General features: G+C 36.0%; 4 protein-coding genes across 4 annotated transcripts; 3 read left to right on the forward strand and 1 right to left on the reverse strand.

The window, feature by feature from the left end:
* Positions 1-1,698: 1,698 nt before the first annotated feature.
* Positions 1,699-9,425, forward strand: CCT1 (chaperonin containing TCP1 subunit 1). The gene is made up of 10 exons (XM_073093824.1): positions 1,699-1,871; positions 2,765-2,888; positions 3,286-3,403; positions 3,851-4,032; positions 4,361-4,625; positions 5,312-5,564; positions 5,778-5,868; positions 6,384-6,576; positions 7,373-7,513; positions 7,849-9,425. Exons 1-10 carry the CDS (start codon positions 1,799-1,801, stop codon positions 8,074-8,076), a joined length of 1,668 nt encoding a protein of 555 aa, XP_072949925.1. The 5' UTR covers positions 1,699-1,798; the 3' UTR covers positions 8,077-9,425.
* Positions 9,426-9,959: 534 nt separating this feature from the next.
* LOC140757925 (valacyclovir hydrolase) lies at positions 9,960-11,982 on the forward strand. The gene is made up of 5 exons (XM_073093826.1): positions 9,960-10,165; positions 10,353-10,610; positions 11,012-11,165; positions 11,368-11,623; positions 11,777-11,982. The coding sequence occupies exons 1-5, from the start codon at positions 10,076-10,078 to the stop codon at positions 11,868-11,870; spliced, it is 852 nt and encodes a 283-aa protein (XP_072949927.1). The 5' UTR covers positions 9,960-10,075; the 3' UTR covers positions 11,871-11,982.
* Positions 11,983-12,020: 38 nt separating this feature from the next.
* On the reverse strand, positions 12,021-20,199 carry wts (serine/threonine-protein kinase warts). Its single transcript, XM_073093825.1, has 5 exons — positions 19,879-20,199; positions 18,840-19,322; positions 15,457-17,578; positions 14,624-14,910; positions 12,021-14,021 (listed from the first exon to the last, which is right to left on the reverse strand). The coding sequence occupies exons 2-5, from the start codon at positions 19,092-19,094 to the stop codon at positions 13,599-13,601; spliced, it is 3,087 nt and encodes a 1,028-aa protein (XP_072949926.1). The 5' UTR covers positions 19,095-19,322; positions 19,879-20,199; the 3' UTR covers positions 12,021-13,598.
* Positions 20,200-20,818: 619 nt separating this feature from the next.
* LOC140757926 (thioredoxin domain-containing protein 5 homolog) lies at positions 20,819-24,565 on the forward strand. The gene is made up of 8 exons (XM_073093827.1): positions 20,819-21,072; positions 21,605-21,741; positions 22,293-22,411; positions 22,503-22,640; positions 23,112-23,267; positions 23,592-23,782; positions 23,956-24,082; positions 24,284-24,565. Exons 1-8 carry the CDS (start codon positions 20,909-20,911, stop codon positions 24,515-24,517), a joined length of 1,266 nt encoding a protein of 421 aa, XP_072949928.1. The 5' UTR covers positions 20,819-20,908; the 3' UTR covers positions 24,518-24,565.
* The last annotated feature ends 545 nt before the right edge of the window (positions 24,566-25,110 follow it).

Consider the following 25,110-nt stretch of genomic DNA (forward strand, 5'->3'; position numbering starts at 1 on the left):
CAGTTTATAACGCCGATTTACTGCTTTTCCTTCGATACGGCCGCTGAGTGATAAACGTTTAACGTAATATTAAGCATATTGCGAATATGTGTAAAAATATTGGTAGCTTTTGCACATTCAACATCATAAATTTATAACCTTTTTAAATATCATAAAACCCAAAAGCATAGTTTAAGCAAAGTAACTGATAACATAAATCATATGGCGATAACAATTCAGAATAATTATATGCAATACCTTTAAATACATCTATCTACTTCTTTACCATATTAGTTACCTAATATATACAATAACTACACTTAAAGCGATAAGCGATTTCTAAGAAGTTTGAACCACGAAACACCCAATAGGTTAGTGTTTAACAGTGTTATGTTCTGATTCGAAGAGTGTAGTAAGGTAGACATACTTTTCCGATGCATTCCAGCTTAGTCCTCAAGAGTAGTGACACGTTTAGGGCTGACTATCTAAATCTAATCTTATTTGGTGTTGATTACAGATGTCCGTGGAACTCATTAGCTACTTAGGATCAGGTAGACTGCATGTTCGTCTGCTACTCTTATATTATAAAAAAAATCACAATAGATGTTCGATTCTCAGTTTGATCACAATCCAGTTTGTGGAATAGAACCGCATGCCCAGCCATGGGTTTGTGAGAAACAATAATTAGATAGCTTAACTTAATTTATATTACAACCGGAAGAAGTTAATAATCATAAAATATAGTAATAAACTTATTTACGAGGGCAAGATGTGACTCTTATTAACATTTTAGCAATAGAAGTTATTAATCTTCTCTTAATATAAGAGTCAGAGGTACTATTGAGTATTGTAGATAGGACCTGCATATAAATATCTTGCTTGGTTAGAGAAGTTCTTTGCAAAATGAATTATACCCGTATACCACTCCGAAGAACGGGCAAAGTAGCGTAACCACCATTTGGAGGGCAACAGTTGGACAAGAACATCGTCACCTGGCACAGTCCTGCATACTTATTCCATTCTAGGAACTAACCAGCCGCTATCTTAGTGTTCTTCTACTCAATCGCGAAGCAATGCAGACCAGTACAAGACCAGTACAGTATCGGTAGGTACATTCATTATTGGACAGATTAGTTAAGATGGACGGAATCCTTGATCTAACTCTTTAAATATTAATAAATCGTTTATTTTAAAAGATTAAAGCGTCTTTATTTTTCTTTAAAATCCCCATCCGGCAGTCAAATTATAAATTTTCTTTTTCTGTTTTGCACGACTCATGATGCGAAGCATCAGAGAGTGCTTTACGATCGAAAAAATTTTTTCGCTTCATTTTTTTTTTTGTTGGAAATTAATGAATTAATAAATATAGCCCCTTTCGAACGTCTCCAGTAAATTATGAGGTGTAACTTCCAACTATTATATAAGACGTTACGATAAAATACGACCAGCTAAATTAGAGATCTATGTTTATGATCTATGATTAATCCTAAGGTGTTCATTGATTTAATCCTTAGTAATTTATGTTTCCAAGGGAGTGCACACCGCTTTCTAACCTATTACTTACAATCAGTCTTACAAGTTACAACCAAATATTAATACTTGTAACCAAAAAGGTTCATTTTGTTAAATAAATACAAAAATTAACTGACAATAAAACAAAATCATTTTATAACTGGCACAAAGAACTTTTTAGTAACTGGCAATAAACAAAGCATGTGTCATCGTCTTTTGCACATTGGCAACACAGTTCTTTCTTCCAGAATCAAAAAAGTGTGACGAGCGTTTATTTCACGGTTTCTGTGTTAATTTTTCAATAAAAATGTCGACACTTGCAGCACCGTTGACCATCGCAGGGACAAGATTCTCGGGAGCGCCAGTAAGAAGCCAAAATGGTAATGGTTCACTAAGTTTTACCCACGCAAGTCTTGCCCCGGTAGATCACATGCATTGCCTCATACGGTTTCGATTTTTGTAAATATTCGCACAAAATCTCTTTCATTTATCACGATACCTGTCATAAATGCCCTGAAATATAGTAAAATTTAAGTTATTGTAGCTAAATTAGTCTTATAGGCAGCATTTAAATTGTATTCATAAAAATAACCTATACGATGCTTGAATCACTATAATACGATTATGTTAATGACCAACACCTGTATGGAAAAGTATAAAACTAAAATACGCTGACAGCTTTACATAGGAATATTAATGGACAGCACTATAACGTTTGATACAAAGAAATGAATAGACAACTTTGTATTATGTATCTCATTTTAGTACTAAGATGTACATATTTTTTTTTTTCTTCAACTGCAGGCTTATGGAATAATTTCTTAGAGTGAAGCAATGATAAAGTTTATTTATCATCAGCTCAAAGTGGCCCATCTGAAGAGTTTGTAGATTACTGTTGTTTAAAAATAAATTTTGTAAAGAGTCTGATTTATCATCTTTCATTGTTTTGCTAAAGGTTACAGAAAACAGTGCTTCAAAATAATCATGCAGTGAAAAATAGAAATGAAAACTTTGGTCTTTATGTAGATGTATAGAATGTATGGTAGATAATGAAAATTGCAAAAAATATTTCAAACCAATGGTGTCAAATTATTTGATCAATATTATTTTTTTAAAAGACTAGAATAGCAAATGAGCTTACAGTTCACCTGATAGATTCATTTAAGCATGCATATATCAACATTTACTTAAGATCTAATGTATGTAGCATGTAAAAGCTTTTGTGGATAACTAATTAAGTGAAACTAAAGAAACCTTTAATATGTTTAAACAGTGAGTGCAGCTTCTGCCATCGCCAACATAGTGAAGAGCTCCCTGGGACCCGTGGGGCTGGATAAGATGCTTGTGGATGATATTGGTGATGTCACAGTCACAAACGATGGTGCTACCATTCTCAAGTAAGGACCTTATTCTAAACATTATTTTTATACTTCCTTGATGTCTTACATACAATAAAGAAAAACATGTAAAAAAATAGTTATGCTGACTTTAAAATAATAGGTTCTACATGCTATAATTCTTATAAAGAATGGTATTTCACAATAAACAAGGTAAATAATAATAAATACAATAAAAATAAAATTGTTTTATTGATTCAAGTACAATAAAATTGTAATAACAAGGTGCAAGGGATCCTGTACTGGGTTCGTAGATAAAAATGATTTACCAACAAAAAAAATTAAATTGCGAAAATACTAGAATAAGTTGTTTTTACTACTGAACAAATGGACAAAAATCAGTATATATATTGGTTTTTATAGAATAATATTTATAATATGTTCATATATCACCCAGGATGTTAGATGTGGAGCACCCAGCAGCAAAGGTGTTGGTGGAGCTGGCCCAGCTGCAGGATGAGGAAGTCGGAGATGGCACCACATCAGTTGTTATTATTGCTGCTGAGCTTTTGAAGGTTTGCCAAATTCTTTTATCTATTTCACTAACAAACCCACTGGGATTGACTATCAAATGAGGGATGATTCAAATGTTACAAATGACTAAAGGGGAGTGATGAGTCTTTATTGTTTACTTTAGCTGACAAGGGAGAGGGGGTTAAGCTACTAAAATTGTAAAATTTATAAAATTCTGATGCTATAATATTTAAATGCCCATTACATTAATTTCTCACTATAGTTCTTGATATAATGGATATCTGTGACCTAGTACAGGGGATCCTATTTAAAGTTAATTGCAGATGTATTGCTACTCCTAGGGACATGCTTAAAATCTATCTTTTAACTGTAAATAAACATAATACACAAATAATGTTGCAATAGGCAGAAATATAAATCCCAGCAAAATTGCTGCAATCCATTATGAGTTCTACATTTTATTTATATGACAAACATCTTTCCAACAGAATGCAGATGAGCTTGTAAAGAACAAGATTCATCCCACCAGCATAATCTCAGGGTACAGGTTGGCCTGCAAGGAGGCAGTGAAGTACATCCAGGACAACCTCACAGTTACCGTGGAGTCGATCGGCAAGACCTCCATCGTCAACGCTGCCAAGACCACAATGTCTTCTAAGCTTATTGGAGCGTATCCTTTTCAAACTGATTATATTTTTATTTTATTATATAATACATTTTAAACATAATAATGTAGGAAGTTGTAATTAAAAAGTCTTAAGTTCATCAAGTCAAACCATGTTCTGTTTATTAAGTTATAAGCATTAGGATTAACTTGGTTACATCAATAATGTCTACAAAATTACAATTTTGAAATTCTTCTACCTTTGTTAACTTTATTAAAGAGTCATTCATATATCCATACGTAAAAAGGCTATAATATTGCTTTTCCTGCTGTTTCTAATTTATGAAAATTTTACAACAATTTCTTCATAATTTCCTCAACAACAAACAAACAGTGATGCAGACTTCTTCTCCGAAATGATAGTGGACGCAGCACAGGCAGTCAAAACCCTAGACCCTAGAGGCAACGCCATCTACCCGATCAAAGCTGTGAACATTCTGAAGGCGCACGGGCGGAGCGCCCGCGAGAGCGTGCTAGTGAAGGGCTACGCCCTAAACTGCACTATCGCGTCGCAAGCCATGCCCAAGAAGATTGTCAACGCCAAAATCGCCTGTCTTGATTTCTCCCTGCAGAAGACTAAGATGAAACTTGGTGTTCAGGTGAGTTATGAACTGCATACTCTGTTGTGTGTTGTAGATATGAAGCATGTCATGTCATGTCATGGTCATAACATCGAAGAATTAGTTGATTAACCAACAAATTCTTCGATTTTATGACTTATGTATAGTCTTTAAGGATATTAAGTCATAAGTCTTTAAGTCATATGTTATGTATAATCCTTAAAGATTAATATGCCAATGTATGAAAAAATACGTATTTTCTTTAAAAAAAATCCTTTTCCTTTAATTTGTCACATAACATTACTTCCCATAATTTGACCCTTATAAGAGACACTATCAGATAGTCGAATAATATAGAGGGTGTAATTTTTTTCAAAGTGAACTTGATGATTCCCAGCTAGGGAAAAAGATTATTTTAAAAAACTAATGATGTAGTTTTAGTTTTTATCAAAATCGGCCTCGTGACTCCTTTCAGAATTTTTCGCTAATCTTTATAGTTTCGGATTAGGCCCTGAAGGCCTATTTGAAAAATTCACCCTGTATTTTACATTTTAATTTTCGATGTGACAAGGGTGGAGTAAGTTTAACATGTGTTTTACACAAATAAACCTATTTTCTTTGCTATGTTTGAAGACCATCAGCTCTTTAGTTGGCAAATAGATGTTTCCAAAACCTTATAATTTAAATTTAATTAATATTTACATGTTTATCCTTCAATTTCCCAGGTACTTGTATCAGACCCAGAGAAATTGGAAGCGATCCGCGCCCGCGAGTTAGACATCACTAAGGAGCGCCTGCAGAAGATACTGGCCACCGGTGTTAATGTGATCCTCTGCTCGGGCGGTATTGATGACTTGTGCCTGAAGTACTTCGTGGAGGCCGGCGCTATGGGCGTGCGGCGCTGCAAGAAGGCGGACCTCAAGAGGATCGCCAAAGCCACGGGAGCGGCCTTCCTAACGTCATTGACTAATATGGATGGTAATTTACTAATCATCAGCTAGCATACTTTTGCAACTCTGTAATTTCATACCTTACATACATTATTGTTTATTATTTCATTATAGTAATTTTACTATTTGTGTTTCTTTATGTTATATTTTATGTGTGTCCATTAGACTTCCAATGGAGAACTCTATATTTTAATCGTAATAATTATATATTTATGATGTTGAAAATATTATATTGTTTCAGGTGAAGAAGTGTTTGAGCCCAGCATGATGGGCGAGGCAGCTGAAGTCGTTCAGGAACAAATCTGTGATGATGAACTCATTTTGATTAAGGGGTAAATTATTGTTCTTATCACTTATGTGTCTTACAAAAATATTGTGAATTTTATACGTTTTATTTCAATTTATTTCCATGACTTTATAATTCGCAAAAATTGGTCTAAAATATTTTATTCTTCTTAGAGATTCATTAAGTTTCTTTACCATCACTAAAACCACTTAATATTATGTGGGTGGCATATCCATTGTTTCGTAATTCAACTACACAATAAGTAATCTACTCTTAGACTGAAAAAGACTGACTAAAAGGAAACAAATTTTTAACTTAGTGTGTCTGTAAGCTTATATATAAAATTCTCGTGTCACAATATTAGTTACCATACTCCTTCGAAACGGCTTTACCGATTTACACCAAATTTTATATGCATATTCAGTAGGTCTGAGAATCGGCTACTATCTATTTTTCATACCCCTAAGTGATAAGGGTTGTTCACCCTTAACATTTTTTATTTATATGGCAATACAATGTTTGCCGGGTCAGCTAGTTATTTATTATATTTATTTGCTACAGACCTGTAGCGCGTACAGCAGCCTCGATCATCCTCCGAGGTCCGACAGACGCTTATTGCGATGAGATGGAACGATCAGCCCACGACGCTCTGTGCGCGGTACGAAGAGTACTGGAATCAGGCCGTTTGGTGCCTGGTGGTGGCGCAGTGGAGGCCGCGCTGTCGATATACTTGGATAACTTCGCTACGACACTGGTGAGTGTTAGGTGGAATAACATAGAGAAAAATTCTCAAAACGCAAATTACCGCTAGTTTCTACTAGTTTCAAGCAATCAATATATCAACAGCTGAAGAAAGTCGAATATACGATTTAGCTAATACATAAATTGAGGCTTTTAGAACCAGAGTAGCCTAACTACAAAAAATGTTTTTTAATATGAAGAAAAGTAAAAGTGTATAGTCCGCTCTGAAGTTGTTGCGCTTAGGTGTAGTCATACAGTTTACTATGGCGACGCGATTTATTTCTATATTCAGAGTGAACAAGCAGTTTTACGCGGACTATACAACACTTTCAAATTATGAAAATACAGATAGGTCAAAAATCATTAAAACTCTGGTTCCAGCAGACTCAATTAGGTGTTAAATAGACAACTTAAATAATTACCTAAGTAATAATTATAACTGTATAACTTATTTATTTTTAATCAACCAATGGTGCCAAAGTGTGTTTCTTAATGAATACATAATAAACCAGTTGATGGAATTAATACTGTATTTCAATAATATACTAAGTTCCCAAGGGGCTATTTACACAATAGACAGAAACTGTGTAGACTGCAGTTGTCTTCCATCAACATTCAGTATTAACACATCTTTTTGTCAGTCTATGCTAGAGGCTCATTTTTTATCAGCCAACTAGTAAAATAAGCTTACGATCCGCACTAATGCAAACGTTACGATCGTTAAGTGGAACTCACCTATTCCAATCAGCATAACCAAAGTCGTTATGGTCGTTGAGTGGAACTCACCTGTTCCATGACTATGGTTGCAGAGCTCCCGCGAGCAATTGGCGATAGCAGCATTCGCGCAATCGCTGCTGGTGATCCCGAAGACGTTGGCGGTGAATGCAGCGCGCGACGCCACCGACCTGGTCGCCAAGCTTCGCGCTTACCACAACTCCTCGCAAACAAAGGTACACACATAAATGACGTATTTAATGAAGATATTAATCCCATATCTTATCATGTCATGTCGCATCACACTTAAAAAATTAATATAATAAAAGTAATTTAATACGTAGCGTACTCAGTTCGTACCCTATTTGGAAAAACGGGCAAGATTACATACTAGCTACAGTATCGATTTTAGATTTCGTTTTGTAAAAAAATACTGTAATTATCTTTCCTAAATACTCCAAAAGTAGCAACTTCAATAAATGCATAATCACAATAATAAATTCATGTCTTTAACTTAATCTCCTTAATCCTTAAAAAGATAATATTTTTAATGAACAACTTGCCCTTACAGGTAGAACACGCAAACCTCAAATGGGTAGGGCTGGACCTAACAGAAGGAACACTACGTGACAACCTCGCCGCAGGTGTCCTTGAGCCCGCCATCTCCAAGGTTAAATCCCTGAAGTTCGCCACAGAAGCCGCCATCACGATCCTCCGCATCGACGACATGATCAAACTGGATCCTGAACAAAAGGGCAAGACCTACGAAGACGCCTGCAACGCCGGCGAACTCGACTAAGGATAGTGTTGAAGACTCAGTAATGGACTAAGTGCAACGCCGAGACTCTGAAGTGACTAGAAAATGTCTTTAATAAAGTGATAGAGTGAGAAATCACGGAGCGTTTTTCTTCTGCCGCCGCACGTGATAGCGGAATAGCTGTTGTATTTGTAAACACTTCACGTCAACCGACTTCCGAAATGCCGTGGCGAACGCGATTCGACTATTTGCCCGCCGATTAGGTGGAAACCGCAAATAATCACGTTCACCGCGGAAATAAAACGCGCTGTGAATACTGCAACAGTCATTTACCTACATTATCCTAAGTCTAGGCGTGGTGCGGTTCCGCTCTGCGCGTGTGAGCCGAAGAAAAACGCTGATTTCTAAGCCTTACACGTGAATGCTTCATGTCAGTATCCTCCATAATACTTTAAATGTTTATGTTACATAAAGATATACAAAAGACAGAAGAATTGTATTTACAGCACTACCAAGCAAAAAAGATTATATTTTCTAGTTCATATAACTTCATTATTACCATATTAGACCATGCTGAGGTCTTGTAGCATTACGATTATTCATGAGTGCTTGAGGTGCCTGATTGTTGTCTATTGCTTGTATTATTCTACACAATTTTGGTGCGGTGATTTGTAGGATGGATTGAACAATAACTAAAGCCACATTTCTGAATAATGATTGTCCAAAAATAGTGATAAACTAAACCATTTTAATGGGATGATAGAATAACGGAAAAAGTATTATCCTGAGGCCTTATGTTATGAAACATACATAAAGATTTTTTTGTTTTTGACCAAAATGTTAGTAACAAAAACAGAAGTTATTACACACTAGGCTTCTGATTTACAACACATCATTTTTTAAATATAAAATGTAGCAATATTTAATATGCACACACTCTTTGAAACATATTGTATTAATTGTTCTAAAAATATATGTGAACATAAATACCCATGTAAAAAGTGGTCTTGTTGTGGACACAATGATTATAATTATATGTTTTATTCGTAACTAAAATTATATCATCGACATTATCAAAGAATTACATTAGAATAAAATAATGCCTTATTGGACCACCCTCCCATACCCTATTAGGGTATTTATGCTCACAGAAATAACTACATTGGTGAATAACATTTGTTTTTGTATTCATAATGTTTACACGGTAACTTGATGTACTTGTGCAGGGTTCAACATATTGTCACAATGCCAGTAAAATTTGTTAAAGCATTCTGATGGAGTAATTTAAATTATTTTAACCAAATAATGGTTTCTTTGCTTTTAACATTTAATGCTAGATTAAAATCGCTAGGGCGTTAACAACGTCGGTAAATAAATAATTTTTAATACTATTCGTATTTTTTAATTTCCTCCTACCTTTCAGTCATTTTATTCTTAGGACCTTATCTTAATCATTGTTTACTTTTGTTTATGAAGGGTAGAATTTGTTCATAAATTACGATCAGAGAATACAAAAAATACACGGCGATGGTGCAGCTACTTTTATATGATTTTTACACGTGTAAAGTATATTACATGGTTAGCTCTGCAACTGCTGGAGCTGCGTCATCTAGAAAAAAGTGGAAGTGATCCTGCCTTGATCACTTAATTTTGCCAATGTTGGTATCCACCTCTAGATGCAAATTCTAACTTTAGCTTAAAGTCTAGAGTTCAAAACCTTCTACTTTACATCACAGAGAAAGTGAAGTTGAAGTTGAGTAGTGCTTTTTTAGGGCAGCAGCAGCACGGCACAACTAAAATGTATTGTTTAATTTAATAACTACATAATATAGTTAATTTATTTTGTTCAATTTTGGGTCGAAAAATACGTTAAGTCTGTGGTTATGCTCATGATAACCATAGACAAATAATACATTGACAGATATAACTTATATTTGTCAAAGTCAAAAGACGAAAACAAAAAGTCGGCTTATATTATCATTTATCAGACCGTATCTTTGTAAATAGTTTAGCATGTATTTATAAGTGAAAACGTGTAAAAATGATAATTTTACGAAGTATTATATCCCCTATTATCAAGGGGCACAATTTCAGAGCTTCCCGTGTGTTCCTTTCAACTTCGGTTTATAAGGTTTTTCATATTTTAAATTATGTAAATTTATAATCATTCGTTCTGGAAACTTGAAGGTCGATTCAAAGATTATGTTGTTTATACAGTTTATAGCTATGTTTAAGTGAACATTACACTGATTTTACTCGGAACAACCAGCGAAAATTATTCTTTAAATATAATAACGAAATATAGCAATATGTTTCAGGAAGAGAAAATCAATGTTGGGAAATATAATATAAACTATTTGAAAGTCGGAAATGGCGCGCACAGCGTACTATGTATGCCGGGAGCGCTTGGCAGCATATGGACTGATTTTAAGCCTCAGATCGAAGGGTTTGACAGAGAGAAGTTCAGTGTGATCGCATGGGACCCGCCGGGTTATGGGAAAAGCAGACCACCGGAAAGAGAATTCCCCAATGATTTCTATGAAAAGGATGCTGATGCTGCCTTTGAATTTATGAAGGTAATTTAGTATTTTCGTTACTATTCGTAATTTCAAGTATTTACTCAAATAATAAATATATAGCAAAATACATAAAATTATATAATAGGTCATATGCATATAAAAAATATAGTAATCAACTAATAAATGTAAGTATAGTAACATTTATTAGTTGATTACTATATGATTGATTACTATATGTAAGTAATTCATTATTTAAACTCCATATCCTACATTCAACATCAACATTACAACAACTTAGTATCAATTTTTCATATTATAATATGTTAGTGAGTGGCTATAATAACAGTTATGCCATCCTACAACCAAGATACTAAACCATCTTTTATTATAAAGTAGAGCTGTACTTGTTAATAGTAACCTTAATACTTTACATGTCTATAAAAATATTTTTGATGCAGACTCTGAACATCCCCAAATTTTCATTAATGGGTTGGAGCGATGGAGGCATATCCAGCATCATACTTGCAGCAAAATACCCTGAAGCTGTCAAGAAAATGGTCATTTGGGGTGCCAATTCATTCATACTGCCTCATGAACTAGAGTCATATAAAAGTATGTTATTTACTATTTTATACTACTATAAACTATATTTACTGGTTGACTTCATACTCATTTTCACCTTCATATAAAAAATTAATCTATATTCATTGTGCTTAATACTCTTATCATTGCTTTACTCTAAAGTGCTTGATGAGTATTTATTCCATTGCTAATATCCTTAGTACTTAAAATAGTGTTCAAAATGTCATTGCAGAAATAAAAGATGTAAGTAATTGGTCTGAAAAAATGCGAAAGCCAATGGTGGCGCTCTACGGTGAAGACAGATTCCCTAAGCTTTGGGCTGAGTGGATAGATGCAATGGTGGCTGTTTATGAAGCGAACAATGGCAACATATGTTCAGACCATTTGAAGGACATCACCTGCCCAACATTTATTTTGTATGGGGAGAAAGATCCACTAGTGGACAATGTTCATGTAACACATCTGCACACACACATTCAGGGAGCTAGGTATGTGTGGATGCTTTTTCATTTAGTATAGAGTCCATCCTCTGGACAAATAGATTTGATAATAATCCTACAAATCAAAGTTTTGTACACTATTTGATAAAAGCTATAGATTATAGAATTTGATTTAAATCAATACACTGTATTTTCTTCCAGAATTCATCTTTATCCTGAAGGTAAGCACAACATTCATATCAGATATGCTGAAGATTTTAATAAAAAAGTGCAAGACTTCTTACTACAAAAATGAGAAAGGTATTATTTAAACTACATACAAAATATTATTATTTATAAAGTGTTTTTTATGGAAAAATAATTTATTTGATCATATTGTTCCTTTAATAAACTGTTGGATTTTACAATGTGTTTACTTTGAAGGGACCAAACAAAAGAAATCAACAAAATTCCCATATTTTATTTTCATTTACTTCTTATAAGCATGTTTCATTTTAGAATAAAACAATTTACATTCAATAACACATAATTTAAGGTTTGAAGTGACTCATTTATATGATACTGTATGTACAAGTGAAGAGTTCCCTAAGCACAAACAAGCTTGATCATAACATAGCTGCTGAAGTCACACGGGTCCTTTGTTCATCTAGAAATTGTTATTCGGTTTGCGAACTACACATTATAAGGATTGTTAGTGAAAACAATTACATTTGCATTTTATACTAATGTTCGACTGGCTAATACTTCAAGTGGTATCCAATAATACAGATGTGCGGTGAAGATAGGAAAATGTTTTGTAAAAAATTATCAGATTCATTACTTTCCTATCAACGCCACTGTGCTTTGGTAAAATATCTTCTTTGCGTGAGTTTCAATGGATACCAACTTTAAGTATGCAGTCGAATAAATTATTCGTACATAGCAAATAAGAAATGCGAGCTTGTTTCATGTTAATAAATACGTATTGCACTCTACACAATATTGACTTATCAAAAACCGGTCCAATTTGGTTAGCGCCGATTACACGTTGCAAAGATTTACATTTCTAATTGTTGTAAAGTTATATTTAATAAGGCACCATTCACGAGTCTGTAGTTAATGGAAGCACATACTATTATGTACCACCTCATTTATGCCAAAAGTTTTAAGACTGTTAATGTAAATGACTTCATAAGTTACGGTTTACATTAATATAAACAAACACACATAACCGTCCTACCATGATAAATACATAAGAAAATATAGTGAATAAATATTCACTAAACCACGTAAGCTTGTTCTTATCTCATAAATAATTTCTCTAGTTACAAAAATAGTATACAGTGAATGGAACAACGCTGCCCGACGCGTCTAGCGTCGCCGCACTACCAATCGCGTTCTAAGAGCACCATTATTACACCGGCTATGTACTAATGTGATCCATTCATTACACGGAACTAGTAACCAAATAGGCTCCCAATGCACAACATATTTCGTGGTAACACATCATTAATATGTAAGAAACATTTAGCTTGGTGACATGAAAAAATGTTTACTTTAAAAAATGATTCAAAAATTGCTTACTTTAGTATGTTTTTTTAAAAGGAAGTAATTATAAAATCAGTATTTTAACTTTAAAGTTAAAGATAATCACTTAATTATATTTTTATAAAATCCTATTTGTCATCTGGAACTATTGGTATTATATGGCGCTTATTTCTGTCAACACATAGTTATCAACCCTTATCTTTATGAAAAAATTATTACCTATTAGAAGTCTATTCGGTTACATCGTCCATGATTCATTACATATATTACAAATAAAATAAGATTACTCTTACAAATACATAACGATACAATATTACAACATTATCACCGGGATTATTAACAATACGGTATTAAAATTAAAGAATTTAAATACGTTACATTCGTTATGTTTACAATTACAAAAAAAAGTACTAACGTTTTAATAGAGAGAGTCAAAGGCACACACTTCGTAAAAAAAATCCTACAAGTTAGTCTCAGTGTCTCTTTCACTTGGGGCTCAGACGTACACTGGGCCCTGGTTGTCGTTGTCGTCGAGGTTAATTTTGTTCGTGTAGCCGTCGTCGAAGAATCTTCTGAAGGTGAATTCGAAGAAGCCGTGGAAGGTTTTGCCGTTGTCTAACAGCTCGCTGTCCGACTTGTTGGAGTCCGAGCTGGCAGAGTTTCGGAGCTTGTCGGGGTCGATCGGGTCGAAGTTGGAAGTGTCAGTTGGGTATTCGATTTTCGGTATGTGTGGCGCGGCTTGCCTTCGGAGGCCCTTGTCGAAGTCGATACCCATTAAGAAGGGGTGGTTCTTTACTTCGTTGGCGTCTTTACCCAGCCTGGTCTCTTGGCCGGAGCACAGCTGGAGTATTAGGTCCTTGCTCTCGCGAGATAGGTTCGCCGCGTCCGGTATGTGAAGAGTGCTTTCCCAATTAATTACCTGAAAGAAGATACATAATTCATCAATATTAATAATATAAATTTTCCGATATATGCAGGTCCTACATTTCACATTAGGCTCCTCTGTTTATTATAATAGGGACTTATGCAATTCTTATACCAAATACATTATTATTTTCCGTCCACTGCGTAAGAACCAGTAACATTCCGACACAATTAAAACAGTGCATAACCAAGGGTAATGGCTAGGACCTTATAATTTAGATGAATTCACCAAACAGATAAAGCACCAATTTTTTTACGTACTCTGAATGGACCTTAGGCACGACTCTTTTTTATAAGAAACTAGCTGACCCGGCAAACGTTGTGTTGCCATATAAATTAAAAATGTTAAGGGTGAACAACCCTTATCACTTAGGGGTATTAAAAATCGATAGTAGCCGATTCTCAGACCTACTGAATATGCATATAAAATTTAGTGAAATCGGTAAAGCCGTGTCGCCTCCGACATTGTACGGTAACTAACATTGTGACACGAGAATTTTATACATAATAGAATCGCTGTCTTATTTATAAAAAAGAAGAATCCTAATAGATACCCTAACTCAAGCTTACAATATTATAATACAGAGCAATACTAACTTTGAACTGTGTATCAGCGGGCGTCGCAGCCAAGAAGGGCGGCGAACCCACCAACATCTCGTACAGGATGACGCCCACCGACCACCAGTCACACAGCTGCGTGTAACCGGTGCGTTGGAGAACTTCCGGAGCGATGTAGTTAGGCGTGCCCACTAGGGAGTGAGCGAGACACCGCTGGTGCTCTCTCTTGCGCCGCCTCTCCAAGGGTTTCAGCTGATGGCAGCGGCACTCGCCCATCGCGCCCCATTCGCCGTCCACTGGGTCCATCGAGTCTTGTCGGCCGTGGTCTGAAACACGTAGGTATTTGTTAGGTTTTGGATTTCCGATTTAGGTTTTTTTTATATATAATATGGGAGTAGCAGACGAGCATGCAGTCCACCTGATGGTACGTGGCTACTGCCGCCCATGGACATCTGTAATCAACGACAGGATCAGATATTCCTACCTGAGGTCGGTCACAGATGTGCCGCTACCCCTGAGGACTAAGCTGGAACGCCTCGGAAGAGTATGTCACCACAAAGGGTTCTACCACTTTCAAAAAGAAGGTGAGAGCTTAGGTTACATTACACTAGCGTTCACGAGATTAATCTATTGGTACATAAACTTCTATTCCCTGTAAAGATTGGCTAAATATGGTCCAAAGTATGTGACAATATTTCACTGACAAGTCCTATCAAAATCTACTTTGCCATTTTCCAGATTAACTGGACAAAGTTAAAGAAAAATATAAGTTATAAAAAACTGACTAGACTTGTATTTAAAAAAATATGAGCTAGGACAATTTTGGAAACAGATTTAGAATTTTAAATTTTATAAAGATATTATGTGCTCACCATTTCTCTGATAGTATTTTGAGTTGTGCGTCCATCTGAAGCCTGTACATAACCCGAAGTCTGTCAACTTGATGTGCCCGTCGCGATCTATGAGGATGTTGTCAGGTTTTATATCCCTATGAATAAAGCCCATTTTGTGTACACTCTCCACCGCGCACGTGAGCTCCGCGATGTAGAATCTGGCTAGATTCTCCTCAAATATACCCAACTTTATTAACAACGACATCAGATCGCCGCCGGGGATGTAGTCCATCACAAAATATAAATTATCCTTATCCTGGAAGCTGTAATACAATTTCACTACCCATTCGTTGTCGGCCTCAGCCAATATGTCCCTTTCAGCTTTGACGTGCGCCACCTGGTTCCGCTTCAGGACGTCAGCTTTCCGTAGTGTTTTCATGGCATATAGATGACTAGTATCAATTTTCTTCACCAACGTCACCTCCCCGAACGCACCTACACCGATCGGCTTTATTTTGGTGAACATGGACTTGTCCATTTTCGCCCGTTTCAGCCTGATATAGTTCGATTCCTTCTGGGACAACATCTTCCTCATCTGGCACTGCGCTTCCGCACTGAGACCTATTTTGGTCATCTCCTTCTCCAATTGCATTCTACGATAAGTTCGTTGCTTATAAGATTTTAATATATTCTCCACGTGCTGCTCCATAAAGAATTTAAACGCTTGCGGAGAATAATTCCTAACTTTACAATCTCTCCTTTCGTCTTCCTTTTCTTTACTGATGTTTTTCCGTTCAGGTATCGGTGATTGATGTCTAATTTTGTCCGGCAAACCTTTCGGTCGACGTTCCGACGAGCCATTTGAGCTTTTATCTGAACCCGATGGAACCATACTATCTTTAAGTAGATTGCAGTTCTGATTGGGACATTTGATTTCATGCCCTTGAGAAGTCTCTCCTTTGACATCACAGTTGTTCGAGAACTTTTTATGAAGAGGTGAGTGGTGGGAATTAACGGTAGTCGTGTTGTCGTTTTGATTACCGTACGGCGGCGGAGGTATCGGATGCATGCCTCGTTGGACGGCCAGCGCTTGCATCGTGATAGCGTAACTAGGGGGTTCCGTGGTCGGGACGGTGGGTGTGGTGGCCGTGATGACGGGCGGCGTGGAGCCCGGCGACGACGGCTTCGGCGCCAGTGGGTAGCTCGGCGGCGTCTGCGCTTGCTGCTTCTGCTGTATCGAGCAAGCGTACGACGGAGGCGGGGGCTGCACTGAGCTCGCGACGGGCGGTGGGGCGACCGGTGCGATAGCAGTCTGCAGGATGGGCTTTTGGACTTGCGTACTTTTCACAGATTGCATGATGATAGGAGCTTGCACCGCTTGTCTCGCCGTACGCGACTGGATTGGCGTGGGGCGAGTCATACCCGAGGAGGAGCCGGTCGATTGCGTCACCGTAATCGGGCTCGGCGAACCGGCAGACGTGCCTCCCGAGTAGATGCCCGACGACGGACTCTTCCGATAGTCCTGAGACTGGGTCGGGCTTTGTCTGTTCTGCATAGACACAGAGTAAGACGGTGGCGGGGGTACGCCAGAGAGGGGATAAGGGGGTGGTAGTTCCGCACCGGCTGCACCCGTCTGATAAATACTCAGGGCCTGAATTTGCTGTGTCAACTGTTGTTGCACTTGAGGTCCGTTTTGTACTATCATCGGTTGCCTCGCGGGCGGCGTGGGTGCCCCGGCAGCTACGGGACTCGTGCCTCGCGCGGGAGGCAGCGGGGGAGCTGGGGACATGCGCTTCATGAGCTGCTGGACAGATGGCGGCACGGGAGGTGTGGAGGGACATCTTGGTGGCGGCGGGGGCGGCGGCTCGGAGAAATTCGAAGGGGAGTACTGACGACTCAACTTCTCGTGAGGGTGCGGAGCGTCGGGCTGTCGCGGACTATCCGACCGTGAACTCCCCGCTCCGGAATCTAGAGCAGGACTTCCTCTATGAAGGTTAATTTCGCGTTCTAGACTCGGTTTTCTTATTAGCTTCGTGCTAAGAGCGCTTATTGTACTAGACTTTAGTACGCCATTCAGGGGTTCCTGCTGTCTTTGAGACAAGTGGTCAACGGCAGCATCAAACCGCCCTCCAGCAAACTTCAGTGCTTTTATTGCTGGATCCTGTAAAGTCAAAAGAGACCATATTAAACAAACATTAAATTACGCCATTTTTAAGTCTTATTTTCTTAAAAATGAAATTTTTTGCACATACATTGCAAAAATGTCTTATCAGAAATAACAGTGAATTCTCACAGAATTCTGATGAGTCTTGTCTGATCTCATAAGAATCAATATATCCCTTATATGTCATTTTTGTATGATATTTCAAATAGTATACCTATTGGGACTCAATAACACATAAATGTAATAATATAGATCAATACTCAGAAATATTAAATACATATAATTCCAAATTATGAAATAATATAATACATTATTATAATGATATGAAATAATAAAATCCGTTTAGTTAAAGCCAGCTATGGATGTACAAAAAACATACAGTAATCAATTTTCATATAAACATATAGTCATAATATCAACATGCTTATAACAGAAACAATTGATCATCAGCGATCACATATGGAAAACAACTGAACTTCTCAGAAAATTCAATAAAGACAAAAAAAAACTAAAGATAATATTTATTTTTGATTCAATAGAAATAGAACTCATACTTATTGTTGTTATTAACATATTCTGAACTGATTTAGCACAATCAGTTCAGAATATGTTTATAATTTGTCACATAACATTACTTCCCAGAATTTGATCCTTATAAGCGACACTATCAGATGGTGGTATAATATAGAGGGTGTAATTTTTTTCAAAAAGAACTCGTTCGATTCCCGGCTAGGGAAAAAGATATTTTAAAAAAGTAATGATGCAGTTTTAGTTTTTATCAAAATAAACGCTAATCCTTATAGTTTCGGATTTGGCCCCGAAGGCAATTCAGGAAATTCACCCTGTATGTATGGGGGACCGCGGTGTCATCTCTATACTGTACATAAATCACTCATTAAAAGCAAAAGGGCCATTTTACTGATTTTTTCAACCACATACCTATATGAAAAGGCATTCTCTACTCTTGTTTATACAAAAAACAAATACAGAAACAGATTATCTGTAATAAGTAAAATAAACACCTAATCCATTTTTTTTACTGTTTATTTTATTAAGATACAAAAATAGGCTAACTTTTTAAAGTTTTGACTCCCACTAAAATTTACCATTGAACGCATTCTAAACAGAGACAACCCACGTCTGACCTGGGTGCTAGTTTTAGCCTATCTATCGGTGCCCATATAGATGATAATGGTTTTGAAAGATGATTTTAGATATTACAATACTACAAAAAGTTATGTAGGAACAATACACTTACCTCATCATATCCAAGAGCAAGGAGTTGATTTAGTGACTGAGGTAGCACATTCAAATCCTTATCAAGCCCATTCCCTGACGAAGAACTGAATCCGGAGCTCACACCGGAGCTTACTGTGCTGGCGGCGGACGATCCGGGAGGTTCCGAGCTCCCAATATTAGCAAACGGGAGCAATGAGTTACGGATTTCGGCGAGCGCCTTCTGGTTGTACCCTGAGGAGCGCGTGGCCGTCTTGCCGGGCGCCGGCGGGTTCATGGCGCCCGCGCCCGAGCGCCTCACCTCTCACCCCACCCCTCCCATCACATGAACACACCGCTCCCACACTTTCCACTCACAATTCGCATTTATACTCCTTGATAGTCACCACTTTGTTACAACTGTTCAAATGTCTCCACAAAAATCACAAGTCCCAATCTGTTAATGTTTTACTCCTTTTAGCATTATATGGTTCTGTTTGTACTATTGAAATCTCCTTGTATATCACTGAAAAAAGAAAGTTATTATAGTTACAGTGGTTAAGAAATTAATCAAATATTTCTAATGAACTTAAGTAACCTTGTGTAATGTGTTAGTACAGAGTTGGAAATTTGGAATCATTTGAAAATGTTATGGACATTTCAAATAGATTTTATAGAATTATGGCATAATTTGTTATTTGTTTAGCAAATAGTAATAATCGTAACATTTCGAGGGCTCTGGTAACTTAGAAAATTATTTTTAAACAGAATTCAATTCGATAAATATACAAGAGTGTACCAGAATATCGAGTATGAAATAGGAATACAATTTATAAACATTATAAACAAACTCTTTAAATGTAACTTAAAACAATAACAAACACAAAACAAACCAAGTTATATCTATATTTAACTAATGTCCCATTTTAAAAACAGAAAGTACAGTAAAAAACTAAAGGAATGTTCAGTACGAATCATTTCTGACATAGACCTGAGGAATGTTAAAATTAGAGCCCGCTTTGTTTTACACACAGCGCCAAAAACAGATATCGGTTACCAAAGCTAGCAAATAATTTAGTTACCTGAAAATTTTTCACCCTTTGCAAATCCGAATAGGAATCCTAAACGTCATAATCACGTAAAATAAAAATGCTAGACGAGTGCTCTCACATTACCGATGACATCTTTCACGCACACCACTAATTGCGATTGCAAAAACTGTATTCATGCATATACAAAACAGCGAAGGACAGAATGAACTTGGGTCTGGTTATCAAAAAATATCGAAGAAATAATGAAAACAAAGAACTCTAAAACACAGACATGCAAGTTGGCAAACCATACAAAGCGACCATTTTGAAGAATTACCACATTCTTTAGTGTGTTCGAAAAGTTACGCTAAGTGACGTTTACGATTGAAACTTATTTAAAGATTTTAAAATGTAATTTTATTTTTATGATTTACTTCATATTAAATTATGTCTAGTTTACTAAAACTTTTGTAGTTAGTATACTACTATAATTTTATGTTCATAGAAATACATGTAAATATAAATATTATAATCTGTATATGAGAATACAGATGATAAAAAACCGATAATCAAATAAATACCGATTATTTTGTCTATAAAAATAAACAGATTAAAATTGGTATGAAAGGGGCAATTTTTCATTTGATTAAATTTAAAAACCTTGTAAATTGGATACAGCGCAAAAATTTAACGTATATTAGATATGCATTCACAAAATTTATTCTGGTTTGTAAATACGTGTAACTCTGTAAGGAGTGTGCCACATACTGTACGACAATTTTTTATAAAAGACATGAAAAGGTGGCCTAAATAAACCTCATAAAACTTTTGATAAAACAGTTTTTTTGAAAAATAATATCTATCGTACATATCGAGTCTTTATTCTCGATCTGACACGATATACGTCCGTTAAATCAGTGTCAGAAATGACACTTGACAGCGTGAGTTTCGGGAGCAAAATGTACCTATAAATAATTAAATTAAAAATACAAGTTTAATTAACTGTGAACTTATATAAATAAGCATACGTGTAAAAATATATAGGAGTTTGAAACACGCTTCCCGTTAATTTGTATCGAAAATGAAGACTGTTACATTGATGCAATCGTGTTCATTGGTTTTAATCTTATTTTTCCCTCATTTTGTGATGCTTGACGAAAATTCTGTGTACGAATACGATCCAGGTATATTCAGGCAACAAATAGAAGACTTAGACGGGAATTTTATTATGTTTTACGCGCCATGGTTAGTAATGTATATCATTTTCTGTAAGAATTTTTGTTGCCCTGTGAATACCATAGATTCATTCTTATATAAATAATCTTATTTACATAAGTATTAGTCATCACAGGAATAATTGAACTACTCATTTACTTTACACCAGTGCCTACTTCTTCCACACATTAATGTTGTACCATTCTAGTCTACCTTTCTAATGTAGTATGGTAGACTTGCAATCAGTATGAAATCAAAAATTTTTTTCACTATTAAATAGGCCTTTCTCAAGGTGTGCCATCAAGCTAAATTTACTGCCACTTGACTTGCAGTCAGACTTAGTCCTAAATTTCCTAATCCTTCCTTCCTCCTTCCTCCCTTAATCCTATTTAAATAACTTATTCCTAAGGTATAGTAATGCATCTGTACTAAAACTTTAAGGATCACTGTGTTCATTACAGGTGTAGTTATTACAATATGAAAGTACAAATAACAGTTATTACTTATAAAGACATACTTATTGATATGTATAAATAGCTAATTCTAGTGATAATTTGTTTAGGTGTCGGTATTGCACAGAGTTCATGCCAATCTGGCAGGGGCTGGCAGAATTAGTGAATACAAAGGACTCCAAGTTTGCTATTGCTCAAGTGGACTGCACTCAGTACGCCTCGCTGTGTAACGAAATTGATATTACTGGTAAATATTCATTTATGAAAAATTATCTAATAACAAATATGTGCTTTATTTGCTTCTGTAAATGAATTACTGAAGGCATTTCAATAATTTATCATCATTATCATCAACCCATTATTGTCAGTCGGGGCAGAATGAGAAGGTTTAGGCCATAGTCTACCGCACTGGCCAGGTGCGTATTTTTGTATATATCTCTCAGGTATGCAGGTTTCCTCACAATGTTTTCATTTACCGTTTAAGCAAGTGATAATTAATTTCTAATATGCACATAATTTTGAAAAATCAGAGGTGCGTGCTTGGGATTTGAACCTCGGGCCCCTCAATCGAGAGGCTGAGTTTCTTAACCACTAGGCTATCACTGCTTTTTTTCAATAATTTATTAAAAAGCAATATTTTAAGCATTTCATTCTTCATTTTATTTAGACACACAGCAGTGCATTGGACAAATTTGAGACTTTCAACAGTGCAAAATGCTCTAGCCTGTGCGTATACTACATAAAATGTTTGAGTGTGTTTTCCTCCTATCAAAATTAAAAAATGATTATCAATTTCAGGTTTTCCTACATTATTGTATTTTTACAAGCACTCATTTTTACCAGTTGAGTATAAGGGAACGAGAGACATGCCAGCCCTAACACTATTCCTCAGTGAAGTTTTTAAAAAATATGATGAGGTACGTACACAAGCTGTCCTTGTGACAAATGTCCTATATTCACATCATCTGTAATATAACCTGATACATCCATAACAATTACATATTTCAGAAAAAGGAGAAAAATGGAGAGAATGAAGTTCAAATCTACAGTGGCATGGCTTATCTCACTGACCACAATATAGAAAAGTTTTTAGTAAAAGGGCAACACTTCATAATGTTCTATGCACCGTGGTGTAAAGAATCTCAGGTATGGTATGCACAACTATGGTAATAGTTTTGTAGACTGTCCATCCATTAATTTAGTCCAAATTGGCCAATGGCAGATCCTTGTGGGGAAGGAGAATCCTTCCCTTGATCTGTGGATAAAAAAATATGTGCTTAACTCTACCTATGATCTTTCTGACGGTTGTAAATAGCAGAACTTTTTCTTCCACGAATTTTAGAGACTTTCTTATATTTCTGCTTGTAGGAAGACCTTTTGTCTGCATACATTTATCTGTATAATCTATAATTCAAATATTTAGATTAGTTGTTCAATGTAAAACAGATATTATCTTATTTCTTTAAATTAATTGTTGAAGGTTTGAGTGACATTTGCATATCAATTAATTTCATGAACGAGATTTAGTAATATCAAGTAAATCTTGGAAGTAATTTAAACTCAACGTATTGGGTAAAGACTGGCAGTGAATTAAACATAATTGAATTTTTTTTACAGAGACTAGCCCCCATATGGGCGGACCTCGCCGTGCAGTATGCTCACAACAGATATATCCAGATTGGTAAGGTCAACTGCTTGGAAAATGAGATGACATGCAAGAGTTTTGAGATCAAACAATACCCTTATTTACTATGGATTGTCAATGGCAGAGTTGTAAGTGTGTTGACTCAGTATCATATTTTATATCAGTAAAATTAAACTAAACAATGATTACAAGTTTTGTTTATACAATAATGTTTGCTTGAACTTCGTTTATCTTTTTCGTTAGTCATATTGTTTAATAAAAACATCTAATATGAGTTTCAATGAGTGCTCATCCCACGTACAAATTATGGTCAGTTAAGAGCTAAAATTTATCATTTTAATGCATTCAGGCTGAACTATCACATTCTTAATAATATGATTGAATTTATTAAATTCATTATTATAGAGGCATTTTTAATATGAACTAATTCATTGTTTTTGTACTTTTTGCAGATGGGAGTCTCCAACGAAAAGACCTTATTGGGTCTCCAGGAGTTTATTGAAAAAATGGCGTTAGCTGAGAATCATGACCCAGAAAAATTTATGTCAAAGAAAAAAGCGCTACCAGTCGCCAGAATAACAGAGGAGACCTATGATACATTTTTAGAAAAAAATTTGGTGTTTGTCCACTTTTTTGCACCATGGTGAATATTTTTGTATCTTATATGAAAGGTGATAGAAGGGAATAAATGTTGTGCACGAGCGCGCACACACACGTACACGATAGATGTTTGTGTATATGTGTGCGTGCGTGTATTAATAGTTTAATACATATACAGAGATGGCATAATATATTTTAATAAGTCTTTTTTTCCAGGTGTGCACATTGCATGCAAATAAATCCTCTTTGGGTTCAGCTTGGAGAAACGTTTTTGAATGAAGAACGAGTTATAATAGCGGATATAGACTGCGTGCGGTCGAAACCCATTTGTGACTCAGAGAAGGTACGATTCAAAAATGCTATATTAAAAAGGTCGTTTTTAAAAATGCTCACTGTTGACAGAATTTTCTCAAGACTCAAACGAGTCAATTAATGTATAGAGACTCCAATTCCCTTAATCCACAAAGAAACATTTCGTAATGCCCATATGTTAGTAAGTTAAATAAGTAAGCATGTCTGTAACAACAACGGGTTTTTTTTTCAGATAAATGTACTGCCCACGTTGATATTATATAAAAGCAAGAAGATCGTCAGCTTAGACCATGGAGGACAGTCTCTTGAGACCCTAATTGCTCTGGTAAATGAAAATCTGAAGAGTCTAAATGAAGGAGTAACTTTTATTACACAGAATACTCTGGAAGAACAAACGAATGAAGTGACATTGGATGAAGAATCAAACAAGGTAGAAAAGTCAGCTCCAACCAAAGATGAACTATAATAAATTTGTTTGTAATAGGTAGATAAAATTAAATTATTAGAATTATAATCACCTTGTTTTATTTACCTTTTTTCATAAGATTAGATGAGGTGGATTGCAAATAAACTTGCAATCCACCTGATAGAAAGGTTCATAGAAAAGGTTTTACGTAAAGCCAATTACATATGTGCTGTCCCTTCTAGTGGCTTAACGGGCGGAAACGCAGTCCACCCCGGGGCTCCGATCCTGGGAAACCTCCAAACACAGTTGCTAACAAAAACAGTCATCAGAATCTATGAAATGTGTATCAGTCAACGAAACAAAAAAGGTCACCGAATCACAGGCAAACTTATTACACTGGGGGCCTTCGTTGAACTTTCCACCCGGACCCGCACCTCCCCCCCGCACAAATAATTCAACACACAAATAACTCCTTGGATCATCATCAACCCATAACTGTCCCACTGCTGGGCACGGGTCTCCTCTCATAATGAGAACGATTAGGCCATAGTCCACCGCGCTGGACAAGTGCGTATTGGTAGACTTGACATACTCAGGTATACAGGTTTCCTCACAATGTTTTCCTTCACCGTTTAGCAAGTGATAATTAATTT

This window comes from Epargyreus clarus, unplaced genomic scaffold (assembly GCF_041222505.1).
Source record: "Epargyreus clarus isolate Ecla_fem2 unplaced genomic scaffold, WU_Ecla_fem_2.2 ptg000005l, whole genome shotgun sequence".
Classification (NCBI taxonomy): domain Eukaryota; kingdom Metazoa; phylum Arthropoda; class Insecta; order Lepidoptera; family Hesperiidae; genus Epargyreus; species Epargyreus clarus.

Bases quoted from the DNA above. Each gene is read 5' to 3' on its own strand.
- CCT1 (XM_073093824.1), top strand. From the start codon at position 1,799: ATGTCGACACTTGCAGCACCGTTGACCATCGCAGGGACAAGATTCTCG. The intron at 4,626-5,311 runs GTGAGTTATGAA...TCAATTTCCCAG, and splicing joins AGATGAAACTTGGTGTTCAG to GTACTTGTATCAGACCCAGA. The intron at 7,514-7,848 runs GTACACACATAA...TTGCCCTTACAG, and splicing joins ACAACTCCTCGCAAACAAAG to GTAGAACACGCAAACCTCAA.
- LOC140757925 (XM_073093826.1), top strand. From the start codon at position 10,076: ATGATAATTTTACGAAGTATTATATCCCCTATTATCAAGGGGCACAAT. The intron at 11,166-11,367 runs GTATGTTATTTA...ATGTCATTGCAG, and splicing joins TGAACTAGAGTCATATAAAA to AAATAAAAGATGTAAGTAAT. The intron at 11,624-11,776 runs GTATGTGTGGAT...ATTTTCTTCCAG, and splicing joins ACACACATTCAGGGAGCTAG to AATTCATCTTTATCCTGAAG.
- wts (XM_073093825.1), bottom strand. From the start codon at position 19,094: ATGAACCCGCCGGCGCCCGGCAAGACGGCCACGCGCTCCTCAGGGTAC. The intron at 17,579-18,839 runs GTAAGTGTATTG...TTGACTTTACAG, and splicing joins TTGCTCTTGGATATGATGAG to GATCCAGCAATAAAAGCACT. The intron at 14,911-15,456 runs GTGAGCACATAA...TACGTGTTTCAG, and splicing joins AAAATACTATCAGAGAAATG to ACCACGGCCGACAAGACTCG.
- LOC140757926 (XM_073093827.1), top strand. From the start codon at position 20,909: ATGAAGACTGTTACATTGATGCAATCGTGTTCATTGGTTTTAATCTTA. The intron at 21,073-21,604 runs GTTAGTAATGTA...TAATTTGTTTAG, and splicing joins ATTATGTTTTACGCGCCATG to GTGTCGGTATTGCACAGAGT. The intron at 21,742-22,292 runs GTAAATATTCAT...TATCAATTTCAG, and splicing joins TAACGAAATTGATATTACTG to GTTTTCCTACATTATTGTAT.